Source organism: Pipra filicauda, unplaced genomic scaffold, assembly GCF_003945595.2.
Source record: "Pipra filicauda isolate LSUMZ 115617 unplaced genomic scaffold, ASM394559v2 scaffold329_size807674_pilon, whole genome shotgun sequence".
Classification (NCBI taxonomy): Eukaryota; Metazoa; Chordata; class Aves; order Passeriformes; family Pipridae; genus Pipra; species Pipra filicauda.
This window is the reverse complement of record NW_024104453.1, coordinates 509,419-533,117: the sequence shown is the minus strand read 5'-3', so window position 1 is coordinate 533,117 and position 23,699 is coordinate 509,419. Positions and strand designations below refer to the sequence as shown.

Sequence of the window (23,699 nt, the reverse complement as noted above, 5' to 3'; positions counted from 1 at the left end):
GCCCCACCGGGCTCCACCCGCTGCCCCGGGCCCGGACGCGCCGCTTCCGGCCCCACCCCGGGAAACGCTAATCAAGGGCGCGCAAACGAGTCATTATGCAAATATCCCCTAATCCCAAAAACCGCCCCGCCCCCTGGGGGTGGAGCCAGCCAGCCCCCGGACAGAGACCCCCGGTACCGTGATGTTACGTACGCGTTTTATTTCGTAATTCCCGGATTTGGCTAAAACCAGTTTAAAACAGTGCCCGCCCCGGCCCGTGGGCCTTAAATCCCCACGTTAAAGCCCCAGCACCCAGCCCAGCCCCCCGCCCGGTACCCGCGGGTCTCCCATTGAGGGGGCGAGGGCAAGAGCATGGGGACTGTGCCCCACCGCCCTGAGTCACTCCCGGCGCCCCGATAAATGGCAGCCAGACCGCTTCCCCATCCCACCCCCTCCCTGCAACACTGCCTATGCCCAGAGCCACTCCAAAACAATGGTGGAAGTCAAAAGCAGATGATTCCCCCTCCCAGAGATGCCACCAGCATCACCTAGGCCCAGTGTGACCCCCCACGGCTCAGTCCGAATTGCTGAAGTCAATGAGAAGCATCTCGTGGCCATAACTTGAGTAGTGAAATTCTGTCTCCAGCACAGTCAGGGTGAGAGCCCACTCGAGCATGCAGAGCTCCTCATCCTCCTCACCAGAGCTCTCCGAGGAAGAAGGGTTGAACTCCTGCAGCACAGGAGGGAGGATGAGCCCCGGTCTCCCACCGCATTGCACCCAGCCCAGCCCCATGACTTGCCTCCCCACTTACAGTGGGCATCCTCAGCCGCTGCTGTCTGCGCCGTGGCAGCCGGCTGGTGGGCAGCTCGTGCAGGTAGATGCAGTCAGACCTGAATGGGCAGTGGCCACGGTTTCGAACAAAGAATTTACATCTGATTTTCCTGCAGGATTCCAAGCACAGTTGTGAGTGTGGCTCCCGAGGCAGCACAGAGCCCACAGCCCTGCCACCCGCAGTTCCATGCACTCACCCTGTCCGTGCCTTGAAGGTTCTGATGAGCTTCTCCTTCTCACCCACATCCGAGATCCAGTATTTGTGGGGAATATAGTAACTGGAAGTGATCCGGCACTCTGGGCAGGCCCTGGGTGAAGGCAATGGGTGCAGATGGGTGTCCCAAAAAGGGAGCAGGGAGCACAGGCTCAGCACCCATGCAGGGTGGTCCTGCTGCCATGGCCTCATCCAGTATCCCCATTCCTACTCCCACTGACATGTTCCCAAAGAAAAGTCGTGCCAATGCAAAGTCACATCACCAGACCTAAGGAAGGATTTCAGGGTGCAGAAGGGGTGATGGTGACCACTCTCCATTGTTCCCATCCCCACTCACTTTATGACTCTGCTCTGGAAGTCCCGGCTGCGGCGCCACTTGCGGATGCATCCCACGCAGTACGCATGGCTGCAGTTCGGGAGGATCCCAAAGAGCCGCTCTTCCGGCAGCGGCTTCTCGTACACCCTGTCCATGCAGATGCCACACACCACGGCCTCACTCTGGGCTCTCAGTGCCTCGGTGGGGACTGGGGCTGCCGCAGCACCCAGATCCATAGAGACCTGCACGCAGAGAAGCAAAGCATGGCAACCCCCCAGCTCCATCAATGCCCTGGCCTTGGGGAGTGCCTGGCCACAGGACACCCCCAAACCCACCTCTGCAGGGTCAGTCCCCGTCACCATCTCCACCACTGTCTCTCTGGGGTCAGAGGAGTCTGCATCCAGTGCCAGCCCTTGTAGCTGGGAGCCTGCAGGAGGAAAGCTCTTAGAGGGGAAAAGCACATCCCACCCCACCATCAGAGAGCCAGGCAGGCTGCTAAGAGCATGCAGCCTCAGCAGTGACGGTCCCCTGGAGACCTCTCCACAGCCCCAGCTTGGCCAAGGTTTGGGGCACGGGCAGAAACATGCTCGGACTGCTCCACCGTGACCACTCCAGTATCCTCAGCCCCACTGGTCCCCTGGGCAGCCTAGCACCTACCTGAGGCACGCTGAGCATGTGTGGGGACAAATTCTCCACTGATGTTATCAGGTGCTGTGACGTTCTTCTTGTCTTTCTGTTCCACCTCAACCTCCATGTTTGGGAACTTGAAGGCCACACGTGTCGTGCTGGGGGCAGGGTAGTCCGAGGTGCGCTGGGGTCCCACCCAGCCCTGGGCCGTGGCCGTGGGCACAGTGCCAGGCTCTGGGCCCCAGTGGCAGGGGGGCATGGAGGGATCCAGGCCATGGCGGGATGGCACCAGCTCCTCCTGGATGTGCTGGTAGCTGGAGGAGCCCAGAGACAAACAGACAGAGAGTCTCATCAGCCCAGCATGACTCCTCTTGGCTCCCAGCCCATCCTTGGGGCATCAGACTCCTGCTCGCTGCCCCTTACCTGCACTGCTCTCCGTAGCTGCAAAACCCACTCCGGAAGTACCTGCAGATCTGAGCTGAGTTTCTGTCATGTAAGAAGCGGCAGCTCTGGCCCCATCGACAGGATCCACGGGCAAAATTCCTGTTGGCCAGAGGAGCCGCATGGTTGGGGTCAGACCCCACTCCAACCTTGCTCCACCAGCCACCCTGACACCCCTCCGGGTACCAGTTAGTCTGGGTGGGGCCATAACTTGCAAAAGCCCCACCTGGTGTCTGGGCTCAGGAGCCCCTGCCAAGGGCAGAGCCCGGGGGGAGCCAATGCTCTCCCAGCCCCATCCAGCCTTCTCTCCTGGTTAATTGCAAAGCAAAATAAAGCTTAGGACTGGGCTGGCCTGGGGGCTCTCCTCAGGGCAAGCCAGGGGTGCTGAGGGCTGGGGCAGCCCCTGGCTCCCTGTGGAGCCATGGAGAGCGCAAGGAGTCCTTGGTTTGCAGCTGACGGGAAAGAGGTGCCTGGCTGGAGTGTTTCTGGGGACCCCCAGCTCCGGAGGTGGGGCAGCTGCATGGGGAAATGGGTGGGGGGTGGGTCAAGGCCATCCCAATCCACTCTCTGTCCCCACAGGGAGGGACTCGTGGCCCCATCTCAAGCCTATCTCCCCCAAAAGCTGCTCGCAGCCCTCCCGACCCCAGGCCTTTTACCTGCACCGGGGTCTCAGACAGCTCTCCCTGGCCGTTAACGTCCCAGATGCCACCTTCGAGCCCGGCTCCATCTGTTCCCCGGCAGCCAAGAGGGCTCGGCTACTTCCCGGGGCTGTTTATGGCCTCAGGTGTATCACAGTCCGTCTGGGATAATTCTCCTCTCGGAGTGGGAGCTGCGCTGCGATTTGGGCGGAAGACAAGCCCGAATAAGCCCCGAGGGCTGATAGCACTCGGGAGCGTGAGCATTGTTTACTTTGAGTCAAGGACTTCCAGCTCCTCTTGCTCCTGAAGTGAGAAGCCTGGTGGGGGTCACCACTCCAGTGTGCATCACTAAATTCTGTATATTCTAATTCTTTTATCATTACTATTTCCTTTTTGTTTCAGTCATATTAAACTATCTCAACCTATAAATTTCACTTTTTTCTCAGTTCTCTCCCCCATCTCACTGGGAAGGGAGGCAGTGAACAGCTCGGTGATGTTTTGCTGCCTGCTGGGTTAAACCATATAAGGTCCCCAGCCAGGTACCCTGGATCACATGCCCAGCAGCACCACAGCTCCCTGTATCCCCAGATGCATGGGAGAGGTGGGGGACAATGGAATAGGTTCTCCCAGGGGCACTCAAACTGGGAAGTCTGAGGGTCTGCAGCTGCTCTCTGCAAACTCTTGGGTGTTCAGACACAGCCAAGGGCAGAGCCCAGAGCCAGAATGTGGCCCAGCTGCCCCAGAGCCCATCCTTGCCCATCTTGGGGTGGTTTTGGCTGGGCTGAGCTCATTGCCCAGCTCCACCTGCAAGCATTTGGGGCAGGAAGCGCCCAGCTCTGAGACTGGGACCCTGTTCAGAAATGGCTCTTTCTGCTGCCTTTAGTTTGCAGGCAGGAAAACCACAGGAGCTATGAGATCTGGGAATAATGGAGACTTAGGAATCATGGCAAATTCCTGGAAATCACAACAGATCCAGCAAATCCCATCACCTCTGCTGGAAACCCTCCCATGGGCAGCCCCCCAGGTGCCAAGAGAAATCCCACAAAGATAGGCTGGACACTAAAAGGTTCTTAAATATTTAGTTCAGATTTATTTAAAGTCAAGTCAGTTTGTGGACACTATTTATATTATTAAAAACACTTGGAGGTTTGTACTTCTAGCAAAAATATACATTTCAGTTTGAGGGTTGTTACACTGTTGAGGAAGGAAGAGCAAAAAGTTCCCCAGGTGATGGGCACAAGTCCTGCATGTGGCTGTGGTGGGGATGCCACCAGGGCTTTGGGATGGGCAAATCCCCTGGGCTCCATCCAGCACACGCATATCTCCAGTGCCTTCCCGGAGAGGGCTTCAAAGTGCTTCAGAAATGGTAACTCCTAACGCCCCTGCAAGGTAGGGAAGGGAGGGGCTGGGCAGGGAAACTGAGGCACAGCAAAGGGCTGGAGTGCGGCAGCAGGGGCAGGTTTGGCCATCGCCAGCCCTGTGACGGGGTGGGGAAGCCCAGTGCTCTTCCCCTTTGGGTTTTTTAAAGGAATTATTGCACCAGGGAAATCTGCTACCCTGAAGACAAGGAAAGTAAAATAAAACCGACTAATTTGCTCCCACAACCCCTCCTTGGGGATTTCAGTATTTTAATAAGGCTGCTCAGGACACACAGGACCAGGAGCTGCAGACAGGTAAGTGCTACTTCTTAGGTCAGACACCATCATCCTGAGAGGGAAACTGAGCCCTTCCCGGGTCCATCCTCTCCCCTCGAGCTCAGGTGATGCAGCCCTTCACACTGGGGGCTTAGCCCAGCCCAGCCCAGGCAGCACTATGGCATTTCACTACAGCTGCGAGAAGTTATGAGGTAAAGTCCCAAAACGGTGCTGGGTTTAGGCAGACCCTGAAGCCTGGAGCTGTCCCAGCTCTCGGGACAGTGGCAGAGGAGGACTGGCAGCTTCCCCAACCTGGCTGTGCTCTCTGGGAAGCTCCTGCCCATTGTGAGCATCCTACCCGCTCCCTCCCAGTTTATAAATCCTTGGCATTTATACTGGGGTTTACAGCTGTAAAGCTCTTTGCAACCAATGCACTAAAGGATCCTTTTGCTCCCCCTCGAAGCAGAGAGCCGGTGACAATCCAGGTCCCTTTCACAGGGCAAACTGAGATAGGACACCAAACCCTGACCAGCCCAAAGCCCCTGACCCTGCACAGACCTTTTTGGTAACTCACAGCTGTGCAGAACAGCCTGTGGAAGCCACAAATTCCAGCCTCTGCTGTGAAGGTGAATTTTAACGAGTCAAATCCTTTCCCTCCCACCTCCCCATCCCTCCTCTCATACTGAGGTGCCAAGGAACACATTCCCTCTGGAATCAGGGTGCCAGGAGCACAGGTTCCCACACAGCACTCAAGAAGGCAGAGCTCACACAGTCCCTCTGGGAGACAGGAACACACTGCACAGCACAGGGGGCTGCTGCTGAGGGTCCCTGCTAGGACAGCCCTACCCGTGTTCAAATACTCTGGCTTTTCTTTGGGAAAGAGAGAAACATCCTTTCACATCACAACTGTCCCAGACTTCACGGCTCAGGACTATGTCTTCGGAGTGCAAACAAACAAGAAAATACAGACACGCTGTAAGTGCTGCTGCTGGTCCCACCGGACCCCTGCACCTCGCTCGGGTCTCCTAAGGACCAGAGCTCCTCCCACCTTGGGGACCTGGGGTGCTGTAAGAACCCCACTGCCTGTGCCATGTAAACCGGGCGGCCGCTCCAGAGGCCCCGGAGCAGCTGGAGCTGGGCCGCAGTAACGGAAACAGCAGCTGTGGAGATTTGTTAGTGTGTGTTAACGGAAGCCCTGGCCGAGCAGGAGGCAGCTGCAAATCGTGACAGCATCTTGCCCTACGTACCGTATGTCAGGGTCACGTAGAAAAGAGTTTCCAGTAGAAGAAATGGAAGACACAGGGAAGGGTTTTCTTTGTTTCTGTACAAAGAGTCTTGATGGGAATCCATGGCTTCATTCTCATAAATAACAGATCCTTAGTACATGTCCTTGTAGATCTCCTGCAGAAGTGGGTGCAGAGATGTCTCTGTCTCTGTCTTCTTGATCTTCTGCACCAGCTGGGCATGCTCTGTCACCAGCTGCCGCAGATCTGCCATCTTCTGCAGCAGCTTGGGGAAGAGGTACTGGGCATCCGGGTGGTTGGCCTGTAGGTGAAACTCCAGCACTCGCAGGATGTTGTCTTGGATCTCCTCCACCTGCTTCACGTTCATCAGGCCAGGACGGTCTGTGGAGAGGAAGCACAGTAGCTGCAGGGTCATGGGGCAGCCCTCCAAAGCACACGCTCCTCCTGAGGAAAGGAAGCTGGGGACTGTATCCCACCCACTGTGACTCCAACCTCATCAGCTAGAAAGGGGAGAAGTGCTACCCACAGCAGCACATGAGAAGGAGATGCCACTTCTACACTCCTTGCTCTTGGTCCAAGCTTGCCAGGCATCACCACCACAGAGCAGCTTTGGGTTTGGAAGTGTTCAGTTCTCCTCTTGTGCCCCTGACACACCCCTGGCTGACCCCAGGGCCAGCTGCAGCTCAGCTCCCCCAGCCCCCTCTGACCCACCTCTAAGTAAGGAGGACTCTTCCTGACTCTGGCATGGCCGAGGGCACCCACTCACCTCCACACAGGATGATGGCTGCCACAAACAGGGACAGGTCACTGTCATCCAGCTCCAGCGCGTTGAACTTCACAGCAAACTCAAATTTGGGCTCCATAATCTCACTGAAGGGCTTGCGCAGGCTACGCAGGAACTCACGGGTCACGAAGCCGTTCCCGTTGGCCACCAGCAGCCCATCCTTGTTCATGATGGATGCCAGCATGGCGAAGATGGCCTCGTGCACCCCGTACTTGAGCAGAGTCACTTGGTCGTTCAAGTAGAGGCCTATGAAGCTGGGGATGCTCTTGGCAAACTCTGTGAGCTCCCGCACAGTCTCCACCGTGGTGCACTGGCAGCGGTAGAAGACGTGCACCCCAATCTCCTTGTAGGGGGGAATGCCATTCACCAGCTGCTTCCACACCAGCCCCTTCTCTGCCTGCCACAAGGTGTCCATGTCATGGATCACAAAAGGCTGCTTGAACAAGAAGCAAGTTAGGAGTCTGCTGTGGGGACTCGAGGTGCCAGCTCTGCCCAGGACACTCATGTTTGCCTGCCTGTCCCTGTGCTGTTCCCTGCCTCTGGGACTGACAATGCTCAGGCAACCTGCACCCACCACCACAGCACAAGTCTGCACAGCAATGGGACTTTTCCTAGCGAGGGGCAGGACATGCAGGGCCCACCTAGCTGCAGGTGGGAACTGGTGCATGTGAAACAGCTATGGCAGGAGGGAGATGTGCAGCATCTCCCAGAGAACAGCCCTCTGTGCTGGCCATGGCCAACCCCGCCTGCCCTGGGAGGGAACTTACTGGGGTGCTGCTGGCTTTCCCGGTCAGGATACCTCTTGCCTTCTTTTTGGTCATGTTGAAATTCTTCAGGTAGGCATTGTAGATGTGCTTGGAGAAAGCTTTCAGGTCAGCCACCTGCGGGTTCTGGCAGCTGATCTCGCTCGCTGTCAGCCCTGCCACCAGCTTTCTCTTCTCTGCCTCTGGCATGCGCCCGAAGCGGATTGCTGGGGGGGCAAAACCAGTGGGTCAAGACAGGGGGGTGACTCCAGGAGATGCATCCAGAGAGGTAGCAGGTTGTTCTGCCACCGCAGACGGACAGGTCTGCTGATGAACCCCTGCACAACACAATGCTTCTCCAGGATGCAGCTCCTCCAGCACTGGCACCTTCATGAACCAGCCACTGTTGCTTCCCTCACACCAGACTCCCATCCCAGTCCTCTGGGCTCTTGCACAAACCCACATAAACACCTTTGCTTGGTCATGACCTAGATGGTTACACGAGAAGTTTTAAAATCCTGGCACAGAAGAGCAATCTGTGTGTCCAATTCCCTCTGGGCCAGTTCATAAGGCACAGCCATGTACCAGCAGCTGTCCTGCATGGTGGGAATGAACAGCCCCTTCTCGTATAGAAGACAGGGATGAAGAGTCAAAAGCTTGAAATATTGTGTTTGAATGATCCTTTGGCAAGGAGAACCATGGGCTAAAGCACAGCTTGCCATATGCACCTTTCATAGGAGGGCAGCTGGCCCCGTGTCACCCAGCCAGTCAGGCCTGTGGTCAGCAGTGACACTCACCATTGTGTGACATGCCCAGGGAGAGGCATTTCTGGAAGCGGCAGTACTGGCACTTGTTTCGGTTCTTCTTCTGAATCTTGCAGCTCCTCTCACACTTCTCGTACTCCAGCTTCATGCGGATTGTCCGGCGGAAGAAACCCTGTAGGCAGGGAGCAGGGGGACATGGAGCAGCAGTGTTAGGGCCTGTGGTTTGGGACCTGGCTGGTTTCTTAACCCCAGGAGCCTCAGGGAGGTTCAGGCAGGTGAGTAGGGGGAGCCCTGGGTCTCTCTGATGCAAGCAGAGTCTCTATCCCAAGAAGGTTGTGCAGGAAGCACATCCAAGCTGCAGCCAGTGATCCCAGGGGGATAAACACACAGCTCAATGCTGATCTGCGGCACAGAAACCAACCTTGAAAAGCAAACTCAGGGGCCTTGTGGGGACAGATGGATTTGCCTTTCAAAGTAAAGCACGATGGGGCAAGATTTGGGCCACACGGGTCTCAGCCACCTTCCCAGGGCAGCACTTGCTGCCTGCCTGTACTTGCCACACTCTCTGGACAGGTTTTTTACACTCACTCAATCCCACATCTCCGTTTTGCTGCAAATCTGCTTGTTTGAGGAGGCAGCCCAGTCCCTGGGGTCTAAGCCCTGCTCGGTGCAGCTGAGCCCAGCCCTCCCTGCAGACTCACCTTGCAGCCCTCGCAGGCGTGCACGCCGTAGTGGAACCCCGAGGCTTTGTCTCCGCAGACTCTGCACTCCACGTTCAGCGCTCCCAGGGCCGCCTCCTCGCAGCCCACCTGCAGCTGGTCCGACAGCGAGGGAGAGGAGCTCTGTGACACGTCTGCAAACACACACAGGGACGTGTCCTTCCACGTTACAGCCATAGGCCCAGCTCCTGGTTTGGCCAGCTCCTCCAGCCATGGGGCTGAGGAGGGATTTCCAGCCCTGTCCTGCCCGCCACTGCCATAGCAGCTGGCCAGTTACCAGGAATCAGGCACTGGCTCCAGGCAGATTCCAGGCATTCATGCCCAGGCAATGAAACACAACCAGCTGATTTTATAATCCTTGGTTGGCTAGCCGCTGGCACAGGGCTGCCCAGCTGGAATGTCCAGGGCTCTGGAGGAGCCTCTTCAGCAGCCACAAACCTTCTCTCCCAGCTCCTACAATCACTTTGCACTGAGGACTTCAAGAAGTGTCCAGGGAAGCATTCCCAAGCACCCTAGGAGGCCCCTTGCTCTGAGGCATAATGTTACCTGCCTGTCCTTTTAATTTCCACTCCACAACCCATTGCCAATGGGTGTGCAGTGACCGCAGAGCAACAAGTGAGCCTCTCCATGACTTGGCTATTGGTGCATTATTTCACAAAGGGAAGAAATTAAAACCAGCTGAACTCCATTCAGAGACAGGTCCTCTGCCCTTGCAGCTGAGCACGCTGCCTGGGGGCTGTGGATGCCTGTATGCTCTGGGGGGCAGATGAGCTCCCATGGCTCCACTTACCTGTGTAGCTGCTTGAAGGCAGCGAGCTGTCTGGTCCTCCAGTTGGGTCCGAGGCTCTGCTTGCCACCATCACTGCCTCTTCCTCTTCCTCTTCCTTGACCTCAGGTACTTCCTCCTGTAGTTGTTCCATAATTGATCACCCCTCAGTGCCAAGACTGCAATCCCTGTCATAGCTCTGGCATCATCCGTGTCTATCCGAGATGGACCCCACCAGGCTGTTCCTGATAGCCTGCAGAACACGGGAGAGAGGCCGGGGTCAGTGCTGAGTGCCTGCACGGAGCAGCTCAGCAGCAGGACAGTGTGTGACCAACCACACCAGTCCTGCTCTGCGCTCGCTCCTCAGCCCGTGAGATATGCAGAGCTGGGGCCCTTTAAAGACCCCTTTGCACTCTGGAATAAACATTCTCTAAGACTCAAGGAAGCAAAAACTCACAGAATTGTATTTAAAGGCCAGCAGACAGAACCCAGATGACAAACCAGCTCAGATGCCACCCAGGGACCTGGGGTCCCCAGCCTGCAAGTCCCATAGCAGAAACACCGCCCCAGACAACGTCCCCCAGAGCCGCCAGTGCCCTAGGATGTCACGGTGGCAGCCAAGGCCAGTGTCTTTCAGAGCCAACACCTCCAGAAGGATCAAGGTAGGGCTGGCTTCATCCTACATCCCCATCCAGCCACGGCAGAACTGGGACCAGGAGCAGCGGCTGACCGGGGTGTTCTCTGCCCATGGGTGGGGGATGCTGGGGGAGCAGGGCTGGATGTAGCAGCAGGCAGTGGCTTAAAGCCCCTGGCCCGTGTGAGCCATCTGCAAGACTGACGGCTTCCTGCTGGCCCTGCGCTCGTGCTCCTTTCCATCACAGCACTGCCAGTTACAGCCTCTGTGTTTGTTTTCACTTGGCTCCTCTGCCAAGAGCTGCTGGGTTGAACGTGTTGCTGTTGCTCTGCGCAGCTGCCGGGCTCTGCTCAGCCACAGGGTCCAGCAGCACAATCCCAACAGCCACACAATCCAACCAGTGTCTTAATCCTGAGTTTCCTGTGGGAGGAATGGCCCCATCCTCCCCCCGCGCTTCCGCTCCTTGTTTGCCTTACTCTATCCCAAAGAGCCCACGAAAAGCTCAAGCTGTGCAAACGATGCATCGCCACTACCACAGCCATTGCAGAGCCATTCCCACCTCCCTCCCAACCATGTGGATCTTGCCTGAGCATCCAGCTTGTGCTGCAACATCCTGGTGCTCATTTACCTCCAGATCTTGATTCCTAAACCGACTCTTGCTTGAGTAATTAATATCTCAAGCCCGGTTTATGTAGAGTTCCATCCACTTCCTTAAAGGAGCTATTTTTAAGCAGAGAAATATCCATCAGGAAAGCCACTAAAATTCAGGTTCTTCCAGGAAAGCCTCAATTTGCAGGCCCAAGTTAAACCAATGCAGCATCTCACAGGGGCCCCATACAAGGGCAACCCTAAGATCTGGGATGGTCTGTGCCCTGTGCCCAAGTCCGTGGCACAGCCCAGGTCTTGCTGGGGGAGGGTGCAGTGACCCAGGACTCCCTGGGCTCGTTTGCCCTCCTGCAGCAGACCCTCATGCCTCACACTTTGCACTTAGAGCTGCAGCCAGTTCCTTGGATTCCTGGAAAGCTGTCAAGGTCAGAGCTCCTTGCAAGATCAAGGAAGCAGCTGAGGGAGAGGACAAAACCTGCAGGTGGGAGGGTAAACACAAACATGTTGCAAAGCCAGGACAAAAGTCACCCCCAGAGCTGGTGCTGCACAAGAGCCTGGGTCTCCCGCAGCCAAAAGGGCTTTGTTTTTCCCCCTCTACACTGGGAATTCAGACTGCAGGACAGGTGTCTTTGTTTCCAGGAGAGGTACTTTAGTGGCAGCAGTGAGCACACTGCTTGGTGGCAGGAGCAGGCAGAGGGGTGCTTCCTTCCCACACGAGCACTGAGGGACCATTGAAAGGCTGTGTTATCCTTGGCCTCCACTCACACATCCAGTGCAGTGGGACATGGCACACAGGCAGGAAAACCTATTCACTGGAGAGGGAGGGTAATGAGCTCAATCATTTTCAAGGTTATATATAAATGATCATACAAACGTCAGGGAAACACTTTTGCCTGGAAGAGCAGTTAGTGGGGGAAGCTTGTGGAAGGAGAAACTCATCTACAGTGGAAAAATCCATCCTGCAGCAGCTTAATGAGCAGCTCATTACATCTCCTTTGTCCCTGGCATCCAGCAAAGGCCTCCAGCTTTAAACCCAGTGCTGACAGAGCTCTCTGCTTTGCCCTAGATGCCTCATGGCATACTGCTGTTAGAATAACATGAGTGCATCCCTGGCATGCTGTCCAACATCCGCCAGGTCTGCTCAGGGCCATGGGCTCCCAGGGTGGCAGTGAGTTTGTGACACACAGCTTGCTCCCCAAAACCCACCAAAGCAACTCCAAAACTGTGCTTGGAGTCGGTCTTGGATGGGCGTGAGGAGGGGGAAAGCAGAGGGTGAGATGTGCACAGACAGCATCAAGGGGCTCCAACTAGGGCTCCCCATGTGCATGCAGACATGACAGGAAGGATATGGATGCTAATCCCACCCTCTGAGGGTGGCTGGAGAGGCAGAGAGAGAAAAGCTTTTATCAGAAGGCTCCAAACATACTGTTTGAATATCTCCTTGCAGGCCAAGAGTACAAGGGGCCTGGGCAGAGGGGAGCTGTGGGAGCTGTTTGCACACCTGCCTCTCCCTTAGCCCTTCTCCATTTTCTAAGCAACAGGGATAGAGGGAGAGGACTGGGAAAGAAGATCGATCTCACACAGGAGGCTACAACCCCTGCCTTTGGCAGATGAAGGGCCAGAGCAGCTGCTGCCTGGACAAAGGGCTGGGCACGGGCCATGCCTGTGCACCCCAAGGAGCCGGTGGCTGGGCGGTGGCTGGGCAGGGCTCCCGGTGAGAGAGGGACCCCGGCCATCAGCCCTGGGCCAGCGGCAGCAGCCAGCAGGGGGGCAGCAGGCAGAGACTGAGGAGATTCGCCAAGAACTCACATGCTCCCCTCCGTTCCTCTGCAAGCCCTGCAGTTAGAATGAGGGGGTCCTGGGGAGCTGGAGCTCTCCAGAGGTTTGTCCAAGCTCTCTCTGTCTGAGCACAAGGAGGGACCTGCCCTGCCAGCACTGCAGCCTGGAATCTTTGTGAGATAGCACTAGAGATAACAGAGGATGGCCAAAGGACCCATCTCCACCCCAGGACCTCTCCAGCTGCTTGGTGCCCCCACATCCAGTAGTCAAGTGGACAGAGCAGGATAAGAGAATTCCATCTCCTCCTCTTGGCTAAGGAGTCCCCCACCAGAGCACAACACACAAGCTTCAAGCTGCAGGGAGAAGGGCAGAAATTTCTGCCCAGCATAGCCAACCACTCCTTTTTGCCATTTGGCAGCTCTCACAGAACAATGATGGAAACAAGGATGAAGACTGTGAATTCCTTCCTAAGTTTCTCCAGAGAATCCAGCAAAGCTGTTTCCCTTCTTCTTCCCACAGGGGAATGAGCAAGAGGGCAAACATCTTGTGACTTGCTCTGCTCTTGCCTCAATCCCTGTTCCAAGGAGCTTTGGTAACCCTGGCTGAGCCAGCAGCTCTCTCCCAGGAGCCCGCAGCTGGCAGAGGGAGGGTTTGTTTGCTGGTTCTGGGCTTGGGCTCATGCCTGCTGGCTGCAAACAGCTCGGGCAACAGGTTTGTCTTTCCTAGAAGCTGGTATCTACGCCAAGCTAAAACACTGGTGGGAACAGGGAAAGAGAAGTGGCACACAGGGAGCTAAAAAAACGGAATAAAAGTTAAAAAGAGATAAATCTTCAGTGTGGATTCCCTGCAAGAAGGCAGTACTTCTCCAGAGCTGACCAAGATCCAAGCCTCCAGTTCATCAACCCACAGCTTGTGCTGTGGCCCAGGAGCTCCCCCCTGCTGCTTAGTGCATAAACCCTGGAGCCAAGCTCAGAGTTCCCAGGCAAAGCCAAGTGCCAAATAAAGGTCCAAACCTCCCAAGGTCAAGTCACAGAGCTGATCTGCTCTAAGTAGTTGTTCAACTTACCGTAAAAGAGGTCACCAGGAACTGTAAAAGGAAACCAATTTATCATGGGAGCACTTCTGACTTGTGTTTTTATTCCTCTGGACAAAAATGTTAACCAAATTCACAGTCAACAGAAGCAGAATGGGTGAGATGAGAACTCAGCCCTCCGTAGGGCAATGCTGTGAAGCACATTTTGAATCCAAAATTGACCTGAATCCATACAGGAGATGTGATTACTGCTGGTTGACCACCTCTTGGCAGACTCCCCTCAGGTTGTGTCACTGCTTCCAAGATCTGCTGAACAAGTACCAGTTTCTGTTCCTCCTCCTCCACGTCAGCTACCACTAATAAAAGCCAAATATGAGCTAAGCAGATGCTGCAATACAGGAAAGGTAACTAAGTGTACAAAACAGGAGAGACAAACACTGAAAACATGTTTGTGTTTGTTCCTGGAAGATCAGCATGCCCCCACATTAGCCAGTGAGATCTCAGCAGCACTTATTAGATGAGTGCTTCCTCCCTTACTCAAAGTCTTGGCTGCAAGGCAGGCTACACACAAAAACAGACTACTGGAGCTAGATAGGTTCTTCCTTGCCATGCAGCCCTGACCAGGATGGATATTCTGGGCCGGATTTTTCCCCTTGAAGGGCCTGCTCAGACGTTGGGCCGTGACCCAGAGTCCAGTCCTGTGATTCTCTCTCCAAGCTCCTGACCACCTGTGTTTCCCCAAGCATGAGCCCAGCTGACTAAGCAGCAGGGTGCTGCCAGAGCTGCCATTACCGTGCTGCTGCTAATTACTCAGGGACATGTGACACGGTGCAGGAGATTCCCTCGACTGCCTTGAGAAGCCAGGCTTGCCAAAATGAATCACACACATGCTGCGTGTTTTAACTCACCCACTTCCTGGGCATTGAGGGGAAAAAAAAAACTTGCTAAAAAGATTACAAAACTCAACGGATTCTTCTCCTTTCATACCATGATTGATGCTGTTACCCAAAAAAGGTCACAGCACTTTGCTGCAAAAGGAACTGCTTTCTTGCCTGTGCCGGGTTTGTTAAGAGCACAAGAGGTATCGCAGACATAGGAACAAATCAGACTTTGGGCACTGAACTCTCAGCCATGTGGAAAGGAGGGTCTGCCAGGCTGCTTGGCCTCCAGGAGTTGCAGCCATTCCTGGCTCCAGCAGGTCCAAGCATGAATAAGATATGCTCGGAAATCTAGAGATGGCAGATTACTGAGAGACAGAGGAATCGTCCCTCCACACCTTCCCAGCGGAGAGACTCTCTGCCCTTATCAGGCTCTACGGCTGCCATTGGCAGAAGGGCAGCAGCAGGACATGCAGGGAAGAGCTGCACAGTTGTTAGCTCTTATTTGAAGTGCTGCTCCACAGCCTTCAGCAAATTCAGTCAAGTCCCATACCTCCATTTCCTTCATCATCAAAAAACCCACAAACAAAACCAAGACTCACCACAAAAAAACAAACCTAGGACTTCTACAGTGCTTCATTCCTGATCCTCCCTTGCTGCGTTAGCTCACAGAGACAGAACGTTTTGGAAGTGCAGAGCAATCGATCAGTGCCAAGTGTCATTGTTTATTCCTGTATTATGGATTTTGGCACCTGTTCGCAGTCACACTTGCAGGTCTGGCCCGCCCAGCCCCCAGTCAGCACCCCACACTTCTCGTGACCACCTTCTCCTGTTATACATTCCTGTACGAACCATTTCCAGGAAGACTTTCAGCAAATAAATGGGCACATCTCATTCTGACAACTGCGGACCAGCATTTGTGCTTTGCTGTCAACTCACACCAGCCCAGAGCACCCAGGGCCAGGAGGGGCATGTGGGTCTGACCCACTGGAACAACAGCAGCCAGGAAACGAGCAGGTACTGGAAAGGTGACAGCACTGGGGCTTCTCAGTGCTGGAAACAGCACAGAAGTGCTGCTATTTGAGAAGACCACTAAGACTGGCAAGGAGAGAGAATCATCCCCCCACAGCCCAGGGCACAAGCAGAGGTGGCTGTGAAGCTGTGGTAATGCTTTGGCATCACACTGCAAACCCAGCACACACATGCTAGAGAAGCTGTCTGGGATATACTCCCCTTTCCTTAACCATCCTGAAGGTGAGGAGAGGTTGAGGGCTCAGAACTCACTGAACCACTGTAAGATGATGCTTTCCCATACTGCTGAAGTTCTCTTGGCTGTACTCCAGGGCTGCTGGTTTGCTTAAGGACCTCTTGTCCTCCCAAACCTGAGCAGGACACGTGGAAGGATCTGGTTTCAGGAACATCAGTAATTATAGAACAGGGCTGATGAGGGAGGAGCTCACAGGAACAGCAACACCACTTCCCGAGGCAAACACTGGGCACAGGGTGTTACAGACAGAGAAGCACTGAAATGGAACTCCAGGAAAGTGGCAAGTGGAACAAGCTGTGGTTGCCAACGGGAGCGCTGATGGTCAGTGAGGCCATCGTTTCGCAGTGCTGCACACACCAGGACCCAGCTTAGCTTTCCCCAAAGTCTCAGTGTCACTGGGACAGCAGCAAGAGTCACCTCTGCTTTGGATGGGGCAATCAGCTCCCCAGAAAAGCAGTGGGGGGCAGAAAAGCAGCAGCGGGCCAATGCATCGCTCAGGATCACACACGTGTGTGCAGCCTTCTTTCTGGAGCCAAACACCCAGCAGGCCCCTAAGTTTTATTGCGAGGCTGCCAGTGCTCCCAGGTCCAGGAAAATACCCATAAAACCAGTAGCAAGCCTTCTCCTCTTTGCAGCGACAGATTTAGATCCCATGGGCTAACCAGGAAAAAAAAATAAATCCATCAGCCTGTAAATTTTGTTATGTTTACACTTGGACTCACAGAAAAGTGCTATTGGTTTTGTAGACCTTAGCAAAATATCCTGGGCACCAGCCATGCTGCTCTAATCCCAGGATGCAGCTGACAGAGAGCAATTGTGCCCAGGCACAAGTTCCGATGATTCAGCAGGGCCAGGGAACACGTGCCAGGGAACTGAGACAGATCGAACAGATCCCTGCATCTGCTGTAGCTCCACTTCAACCACAGAGCAGGAAAACAGAGGGGTCCAAGTCTAACTGCACAGGTCTCCATGGGAAAACCTCCAGAGAACATCAGAATCACTTTGCTACACAAACCAGTTCAACATCCTCTCAGGGAACTAGATGGGAATGCTGTTTCCTTACTATTTTTGGCCACATTCACATAGCAAGAGCTGGCTGGAGAACAGAGATTTCCCTGCACTTTCAGCAGTGAAATGAGCAGCAACCATGTCAGCATAATTCTGCCAAGATTCACAGTGTGTTCTGACCATTTGAATTTCTGCACCAGCCCCCAGAAAACAAAACATTTGAGCAAAGCATTAATACCTTTCATAACATCCTTGTGTCTTTGGCACTGTCTTGAGAGTACAGGGTGAGCTGCAGTGGTCCACAGCAAGCCAACGACTACTGTTTCCCAACACAGCCAGCTGCTGGGAGCCTAGTGGGCTCCACAAGTTCATGCTCACAAACAACCCTCTTCCAGAGATCCCCATGTCCCTAAGTCCCACAATACAACACCTACCTCACGGACATAAGAACCCATGGACATTTTCAGAGATATGGGACTCTGACCATCAGCCCTTATGGGGTTAACAGCTTTCAAGGGCCAACATCTCTAGCAGAATCCATATAACCAACTTAAAGGTGAAAAGCTGATTTGAGCATTTTCAGAAATGTCCCAGATTGCATTATGATGAAATTGAGAGTTGCATTAAAAAAATGTTTGTAACAAGTCAGGCAGGATAGAGATTTGAGCTTAGGTTCCCATCAGCAAGGTGGCTGCACAAAGTATTGTTATTTTGAAGCCATCTCAATGGACCTCTCCTCAGCCTGACAAAGCTTTTCCTGAGGAGACATTCATTAGGCAGGCATGTGGTTCACAGTAAAGCCTATCTTAACAGCTCATCAAAGAAACACTTCCCTATCAATTCATTTGCCCTTTCAAATCACCAGAACCATTCCCTGTCTCCATCCCACATCTATGTTATGGGTTGAACATGCAAGTTCTGTTTTTTGCTCTTCCAAGCTGCAGTTTGCAGACCAGGGCAAACCAGGAAACACATTGATGGAAACAGTTCTGGCTAGCATGGAGGTTACCTGGCTGTGGCTGTGCTCCAGCCCAGAGACGGGCTCTGTCTTGACCCAGCACCATGAGAAATGTTCACGCTTCTGGCTCGTGCTTTCATCCTGTCACTTCCTCCTTGGTCATGATTCTCCTGCAAACCACAGCCTCCCCAAAACTCAAACCTTCAAAGCAGAACCTGTCCATGGGTCCCCAGGGAAGCACCCTGACAGTCACATGTACTTTGGAACCCTTTGCAAAACCGAATGGAAAGACCTGACCCAAATGACCACAGATGTTCACAAGCTCTTGACTAAGCTTTGGAGGACACAGACATTTTCCAGATACTGTGATCCAAACAGTGAATATTAGAGCATTTCAAGAAGTCATCCTGAAACTGAGATACATCTCAAGTCAGTTCTACTCTGAACCCTTCCTGAAATCAAGCAGGGCTCTGGTGAATGTCACCCCAAAACATATATTTTGGGTAAGACACATTTCACAATCTCCTTGACCAAAAGGACTCATAGTGGCACCAATCGTTCCATTCTAAACCCTGCTTTGAGAAAGTAATTTCCCAGGCATTCTGCCAAGGCAAGCACATTTCAGAGTATTAACAAAAAAATAAAACTAGCTCTACAGAAAAATCTCATTTGTACTCACTATGGAAATGACTTCTGCTTGTCTAGACTTTCCCAGGGTCTCCAAAATTATTGCAGCAGTGCTAAGCAGTGTATCTCTGAACACGGACACTTCTAGAAAAGCAGAGATTGTTCTGCAGCGCCTGATGAGAAGCAGTGAACACAGCCTGACAAATCCACAGGTATCAGTTTGTTCCTGCTCTAAGCAAGAAAGCCAGTACAAAACACAACCCCCCGACATCTCTAAAATATCATAGTCAAGGCAAGCCAGCCTGGCAGCAAATAATCTTTCAGGCATAAGCACTGTAACATCATCTCACCCAATTAAAACACCATTTGCATGTCAGGTTCTGCTGTTCGAAGGAGACGAAGAGCCTTTTGTCGTGCCAATTCTGCAGTCTCCAAGAACATTTGCAGATTTCCAGCTCATAATTCAATAGCCACAGACGAAATATTCCCCAAAAGACAACAAGATGTACTGTACAAAAATACATATTTTTCAAAAAGCATCACGCAAAAGAGACGGAGCCCATCAACACCAGGAAGCAATTCCGTAAAACAATGCTCTTCTGATCAGCAAAGCCTCACGGGGCTCATTACAAAATCCTCTCCATATGCTGTGAAGATCCTTGGAAGTTTGTGTCTTGAATATCAGAACAGAGACAGTATAACAGTTGCACAAACTTGACACAGAAATCCACGGGAGCTGAACACCTCAGACTTGTGTTGTGGCAAACACACACCCACAGCCAGGTGCAGACAGCCTCGGCACCGCTGGAAGCCACACACGGTGTCCCGGTGCGGGGACTTCAGTGAAGACTTCCAGGCATCACTTCAGAGGTCTGCAGGCAGGAGGGTGCCCTGCCCGATCCCACTGACCAGCTCCTCCAAACCCCTACCCCAGCTCTGCCGTGACCTGCTCGGCTCTGTCCGGCACCAGCAGACGTCAGCAGTGCCACGCGTGTCGGATCGGTGCGTGATTGGTTACCCACATGCGGCCCCGGATCTCATGTGCCCTCCCCAACCTAACAGGAGCCAATTTCAGTCATAATCATCAGTGAAACAATGAAATATTATGTCACTATGCTTTGACAAGCAATAGCCAGCTGAGAAGAACAGGATTAGACCACGGTCCTCACAACGTACTTCTAAGATCATATTCATAAAGATCATATTCAGAAACTGAACAAAAATAAGGTATAGAGTTTAAATTTACAATGAAATTTAAGAACGTTTAAGCTCCTGGATGAAAGTGAAAATTGCTGAAAGCAAACTGCTCTTCCCAGGCTCTTCCGTGTCCCAAGTTTATAGAAACATACATAAGGTAAGTGCCTTGGTCAGTCGCCTGCATGTGAAGGGAAAGGGTTACCTCTGTGGAGCTGCTGTCCCTGTCTGCCTGCTGTCGAAAGCCACCGCTCGGTCACCATGTCAGCATGGAGAGCCAAAACCTGGAGCAATCTGCAAGAGGACAGAGCGCGGATTTCCACGGCTGTGCTGAAGGCCAGATATTTATGCCGCTGGGAGCACTGGGCTGGGTCCAGCAGCAGCTCTGAAATTTAAACACACACTCCCTCTACCGCAGGCGGTCACAGCATCTGCCCCAGGACTGGGAGGTAGAGCAAACCCCTGGATGTCCCAGCAGAGACAGCCCCAACCCCTCACCAGGCTTTGAGCATCAAGATGTCACCTTTGCCTTATGTCACCTGCAGTTAGAGGCTGATGACCCTGAGCTTTTCTGACAATACATGAAACTGATGCTAGAAAAGGGTCTGTGGTGGCCGTAAGGTGGCTTGTTTACTCAGCTTGCTTAATCCACCTTCAGGAGGCTGCCAGAAAGTTCCTGCAACTTTAATGAACTTCCCTCTCGGGTGGCTGAAACTTAAGGATTTGACAGAGTTCATTCACTCTTCTTGGTTTTCCTGATAACTTTGCCTTATACGAATTTCAGGATTAGAACAACAGTAAGAGACCAATGCTAGAAAAAAACGGCTTATGAAGCTTTGAACTAGAGGACTTAGAGAAAATATGTCCTATTTTTAGACAGTTATGCAGACTAACTGGACTAAAACATTAAACAAAGATGTTGTGAACATGATGCTATTTGCACCCACATATCCTCTTTGACATTACCCAGGCTTAGCTGCTCCTCCCACCCCAATAGAAAAGCCCTGTTTCCTATTGCTGCCCCCAACACAGGGTGACTTGTGAAGCAGCCAAGCACCAGCAACAAACCAGCGTCACCAGCCCCCACCAGGATGGGCAGGTCGGCAGAGACCTGCAAGTGCTGGGCTGAGAGTGAGCCCCTGGTGTTGCCTGCCCTTCTGGCTCTGACATGGCACCAGGAGCTGCAGCTGCTCTGGAGAGGATGAAAAAAGGATGCAAATCCCCTGCCCCAAAAGCCAAGGCTCTCAGCACACTGGCCTGAGTGTGGCAGGTGTTCCCTACAGCACCAAGCAGATCAGGTACATCCAGGGGGGGTCACAAGTGTGAGATCCAGAAATACGACCCCAGTCCCTCACACTGGAGCATCACTCTCATCAGGACTGCCCGTTCTTGTGGTCAGTGGTGTCAAAGTCACAGCTCCCCTTGCAGGCAGCAACTGCTCTCCTTTAGAGGCGGGGCAGGAGCCTCTGCTTCAGTGGGGCCATAAAATGGCCCTCGGGAGCTTCACTTTTGCAGCAGTGCATTACAGCCAGAGCAGGTTCCTCATCCTTTCTCTCCCAACATGGAAGACAGTTTTTCTAAATAATCCTGACAAAACTTCTCTTCAGCCTTCCTAATGAGGAACAATAATAAAGTCATTCCAGCTCCAGTGGCACATCAGGAATTGGCTTCCTCCACCTGCAGTAAAGCCCATCAGCATAGCCTTGACACCGTCAACGAGGGCTGAATCACACACAGGGAGTGCACAAATCACACCCTGAACTCTCTCCCATCACAGACCAGTGCTTTGCTGCTGCTGCTGCCAGAGATCTGAGAATTAAACCTAAATGACTGGCTCACCTTGCCCCGCTCACAGTTAAATGCCAGGACATGCCCAATCACACCACACACAAGGCAACACTTGCACCAGCTCAGCAGGGCATGGAGGGAACCTGCCAGCACATCCCTGCTGGACTCTTCCTCTGATGTCCCTGGCTGACACATGGTAAGTCACCAGGAAAACTCCCACCTCAGCACAGCCTGGAGCACGTTTGTGCAGAAGAGGATCCTCCGCCAAAGGCAGCAAGGGATTTGCATGGAGAGGGCTGTGGAGAGGAGAGTGGAGCAGAAACGAGAAATGGGACATGGGCTGCCTCAACCCATGGGTCACTGGTTTAGAGACCGACACTGCAACCTGCCCTGGGATTCCAACCGAGGAGTGGCCACCGCTCAGACCCCTCTGTATTGCCATGAGGGATGTTGTCCAGACCCTACAGCACATCCAAAGCTTTCTTGCCTCTCTGCCCACCCAAGTCTGTTCACAGGGGCTTTTCCAACATATGGGGGCTCAAAAGATAGATTCCTTCCCAAAAAGCATGTTCTTTATCTGGGATCTCAGGGAAAGCGGGAGCAGAATATGGAAATATGAGGGATGGGAAAGAACTCTCAGATCCTTCTTCCTTGAGCAACCCCTCACCAGATGCTCTGCTGACTGACCATCCCGACCCTCTTGCTTCTCCTCCTTCCAGCCCCAGACCCCAGCAGCGCCCCTCACTGATACCCTCAATCCCCAGCCCAATTCCCCTCTGCCACCTCACCCTGACACAGAAGATGGGCACTGTCCCCCTCAGCCTCCTCCCGTGTGGGCCACGTCCCATCCTCTGTCTGCCCTGATTTCCCAAGCAGGAACTACAGCCTGAACCCTCAAGTCACTGCCATCCCCCGCGCCCCAGCTCCTCGCACCAACGTCCCCTCTGCCCCAACCCCTGTTCCTCACCTCTCCCTGCCCCGTCCCAGCCCCTGCCCCTCACGCCCCCCGTTCCCCTCACAGCCCTGTCCCAGCCCCTGTCCCAGCCCCTGCCCCTCACGCCCCCCGTTCCCCTCACAGCCCTGTCCCAGCCCCTGTCCCAGCCCCTGCCCCTCACGCCCCCGGCCCCGCTCACCTCGCGCGCGGCCCCGCTCGCGCCGCCGCCCCCCCGCCCCGCGCGTCACCGCGCGCCCCCTGACGCCACCGCACCCCGCGCGCGCGGCCAATCGCGGCGGCCGCCGGGGCCTCGCGCCCGCGTCACCACGGCAACGGCCCCGCCCCGCGCCGCACAGCCCCCTGCCGGGCACCGCCGGCACTGCGCCCCCCGGCGGGCGCGGGGCCTCATGGGAAGTGTAGGCGCTGCCCGCGGGGCGTGCCGGAGGGGGCGTGCGGAAGGGCGGGGCGTGTCCGGCGGGTGGGGCGTGTCCGGCGGGTGGGGCGTGTCCGGCGAGCGGGGCGTGTCCGGCGAGCGGGGCGTGTCCGGCGGGCGGGGCGTGTCCGGCGGGCGGGGCGTGTCCGGGGGCGGCCGACAATGTCCCCTCGGCTCTGTCTCGTGGCTCTGTCCCCGTGGCTCTGTCCCCCGTGGCTGTGTCCCCGCGGGTCGCTTCTCCGCGGCGTCCTCTGCGACCTCCGGGACCGCTGCTTCGCCACAGAGCGGCGCGTGCTCAGAGCGAGCGCGGAGGGCGGGCCGCGAAAGGCAGCGCGGGGAGAGGGGGCGGGGGCGGCGCGAGCCGGGGGCCGCGGGGACTGTAAACATACAGAAATCATTCCTACACCCATCAAATCGTTATTAATTGGAACCCGATTCCCTCATCTCTGTCCTTGTTTTTCTTGGCTGGAAAACCTGATGATCCCCACTGGCTACTTTTAGGGTAGTTTTCTTCCACAGCTCCTTTCTCCCGGCTGAAACCTCCTGGCATATTCAGGGCTTATCTGGAGGGAAGCCCCTCTGAGAGATTTCCTCTCGTGCCGGGGAAAAACCCGGACTGGATTTTTCTAGATTATGGAATGGAGGAAAACCCGGACTGGATTTTAGCCAGAGTACAGCATGGGAGGAAACCCGGACTGGATTTCGGCCAGAGTACGGAATGGGGGGAAACCCCGGACTGGATTTTTCTAGAGTACAGAATGGGGAAAAACCCAGATTGGATTTTTCCAGAGTACGGAATGGGGGAAAACCCAGACTAGATTTCAAAAAAAAAAAAAAAAAAAAATTAAAAAAATGAAGG

At 54.3% G+C, this 23,699-nt stretch overlaps 2 protein-coding genes across 3 annotated transcripts; both read right to left on the bottom strand.

The window, feature by feature from the left end:
- Nucleotides 1-443: 443 nt before the first annotated feature.
- On the bottom strand, nucleotides 444-3,189 carry LOC113991837 (probable E3 ubiquitin-protein ligase makorin-2). The gene is made up of 8 exons (XM_039383901.1): nucleotides 3,066-3,189; nucleotides 2,392-2,511; nucleotides 1,999-2,282; nucleotides 1,677-1,768; nucleotides 1,363-1,583; nucleotides 1,009-1,119; nucleotides 792-921; nucleotides 444-709 (listed from the first exon to the last, which is right to left on the bottom strand). Exons 1-8 carry the CDS (start codon nucleotides 3,134-3,136, stop codon nucleotides 554-556), a joined length of 1,185 nt encoding a protein of 394 aa, XP_039239835.1. The 5' UTR covers nucleotides 3,137-3,189; the 3' UTR covers nucleotides 444-553.
- Nucleotides 3,190-4,114: 925 nt separating this feature from the next.
- Nucleotides 4,115-22,227, bottom strand: PPARD (peroxisome proliferator activated receptor delta). 2 transcript variants are annotated; one of them, XM_039383886.1, is made up of 8 exons: nucleotides 21,694-22,227; nucleotides 19,891-19,979; nucleotides 9,726-9,954; nucleotides 8,918-9,069; nucleotides 8,250-8,388; nucleotides 7,477-7,679; nucleotides 6,692-7,145; nucleotides 4,115-6,306 (listed from the first exon to the last, which is right to left on the bottom strand). In XM_039383886.1, the coding sequence occupies exons 3-8, from the start codon at nucleotides 9,853-9,855 to the stop codon at nucleotides 6,059-6,061; spliced, it is 1,326 nt and encodes a 441-aa protein (XP_039239820.1). In that variant the 5' UTR covers nucleotides 9,856-9,954; nucleotides 19,891-19,979; nucleotides 21,694-22,227; the 3' UTR covers nucleotides 4,115-6,058. The 2 variants fall into 2 exon arrangements, with proteins under 2 accessions (XP_039239820.1, XP_039239821.1); XM_039383887.1 differs by having other exon boundaries at nucleotides 6,692-7,142; nucleotides 21,694-22,225.
- Nucleotides 22,228-23,699: the final 1,472 nt, after the last annotated feature.

What these genes read in the sequence shown, in the direction of transcription:
- LOC113991837 (XM_039383901.1), bottom strand. Translation starts at nt 3,136, where the DNA reads ATGGAGCCGGGCTCGAAGGTGGCATCTGGGACGTTAACGGCCAGGGAG. An exon ending in AGCTACGGAGAGCAGTGCAG is followed by an intron (nt 2,283 to 2,391) that starts GTAAGGGGCAGC and finishes GGGCTCCTCCAG; the next exon opens with CTACCAGCACATCCAGGAGG. An exon ending in CGGGGACTGACCCTGCAGAG is followed by an intron (nt 1,584 to 1,676) that starts GTGGGTTTGGGG and finishes CTCTGCGTGCAG; the next exon opens with GTCTCTATGGATCTGGGTGC.
- PPARD (XM_039383886.1), bottom strand. Translation starts at nt 9,855, where the DNA reads ATGGAACAACTACAGGAGGAAGTACCTGAGGTCAAGGAAGAGGAAGAG. An exon ending in ACGCCTGCGAGGGCTGCAAG is followed by an intron (nt 8,389 to 8,917) that starts GTGAGTCTGCAG and finishes CCCTGCCTACAG; the next exon opens with GGTTTCTTCCGCCGGACAAT. An exon ending in CCTGGGCATGTCACACAATG is followed by an intron (nt 7,680 to 8,249) that starts GTGAGTGTCACT and finishes TTGCCCCCCCAG; the next exon opens with CAATCCGCTTCGGGCGCATG.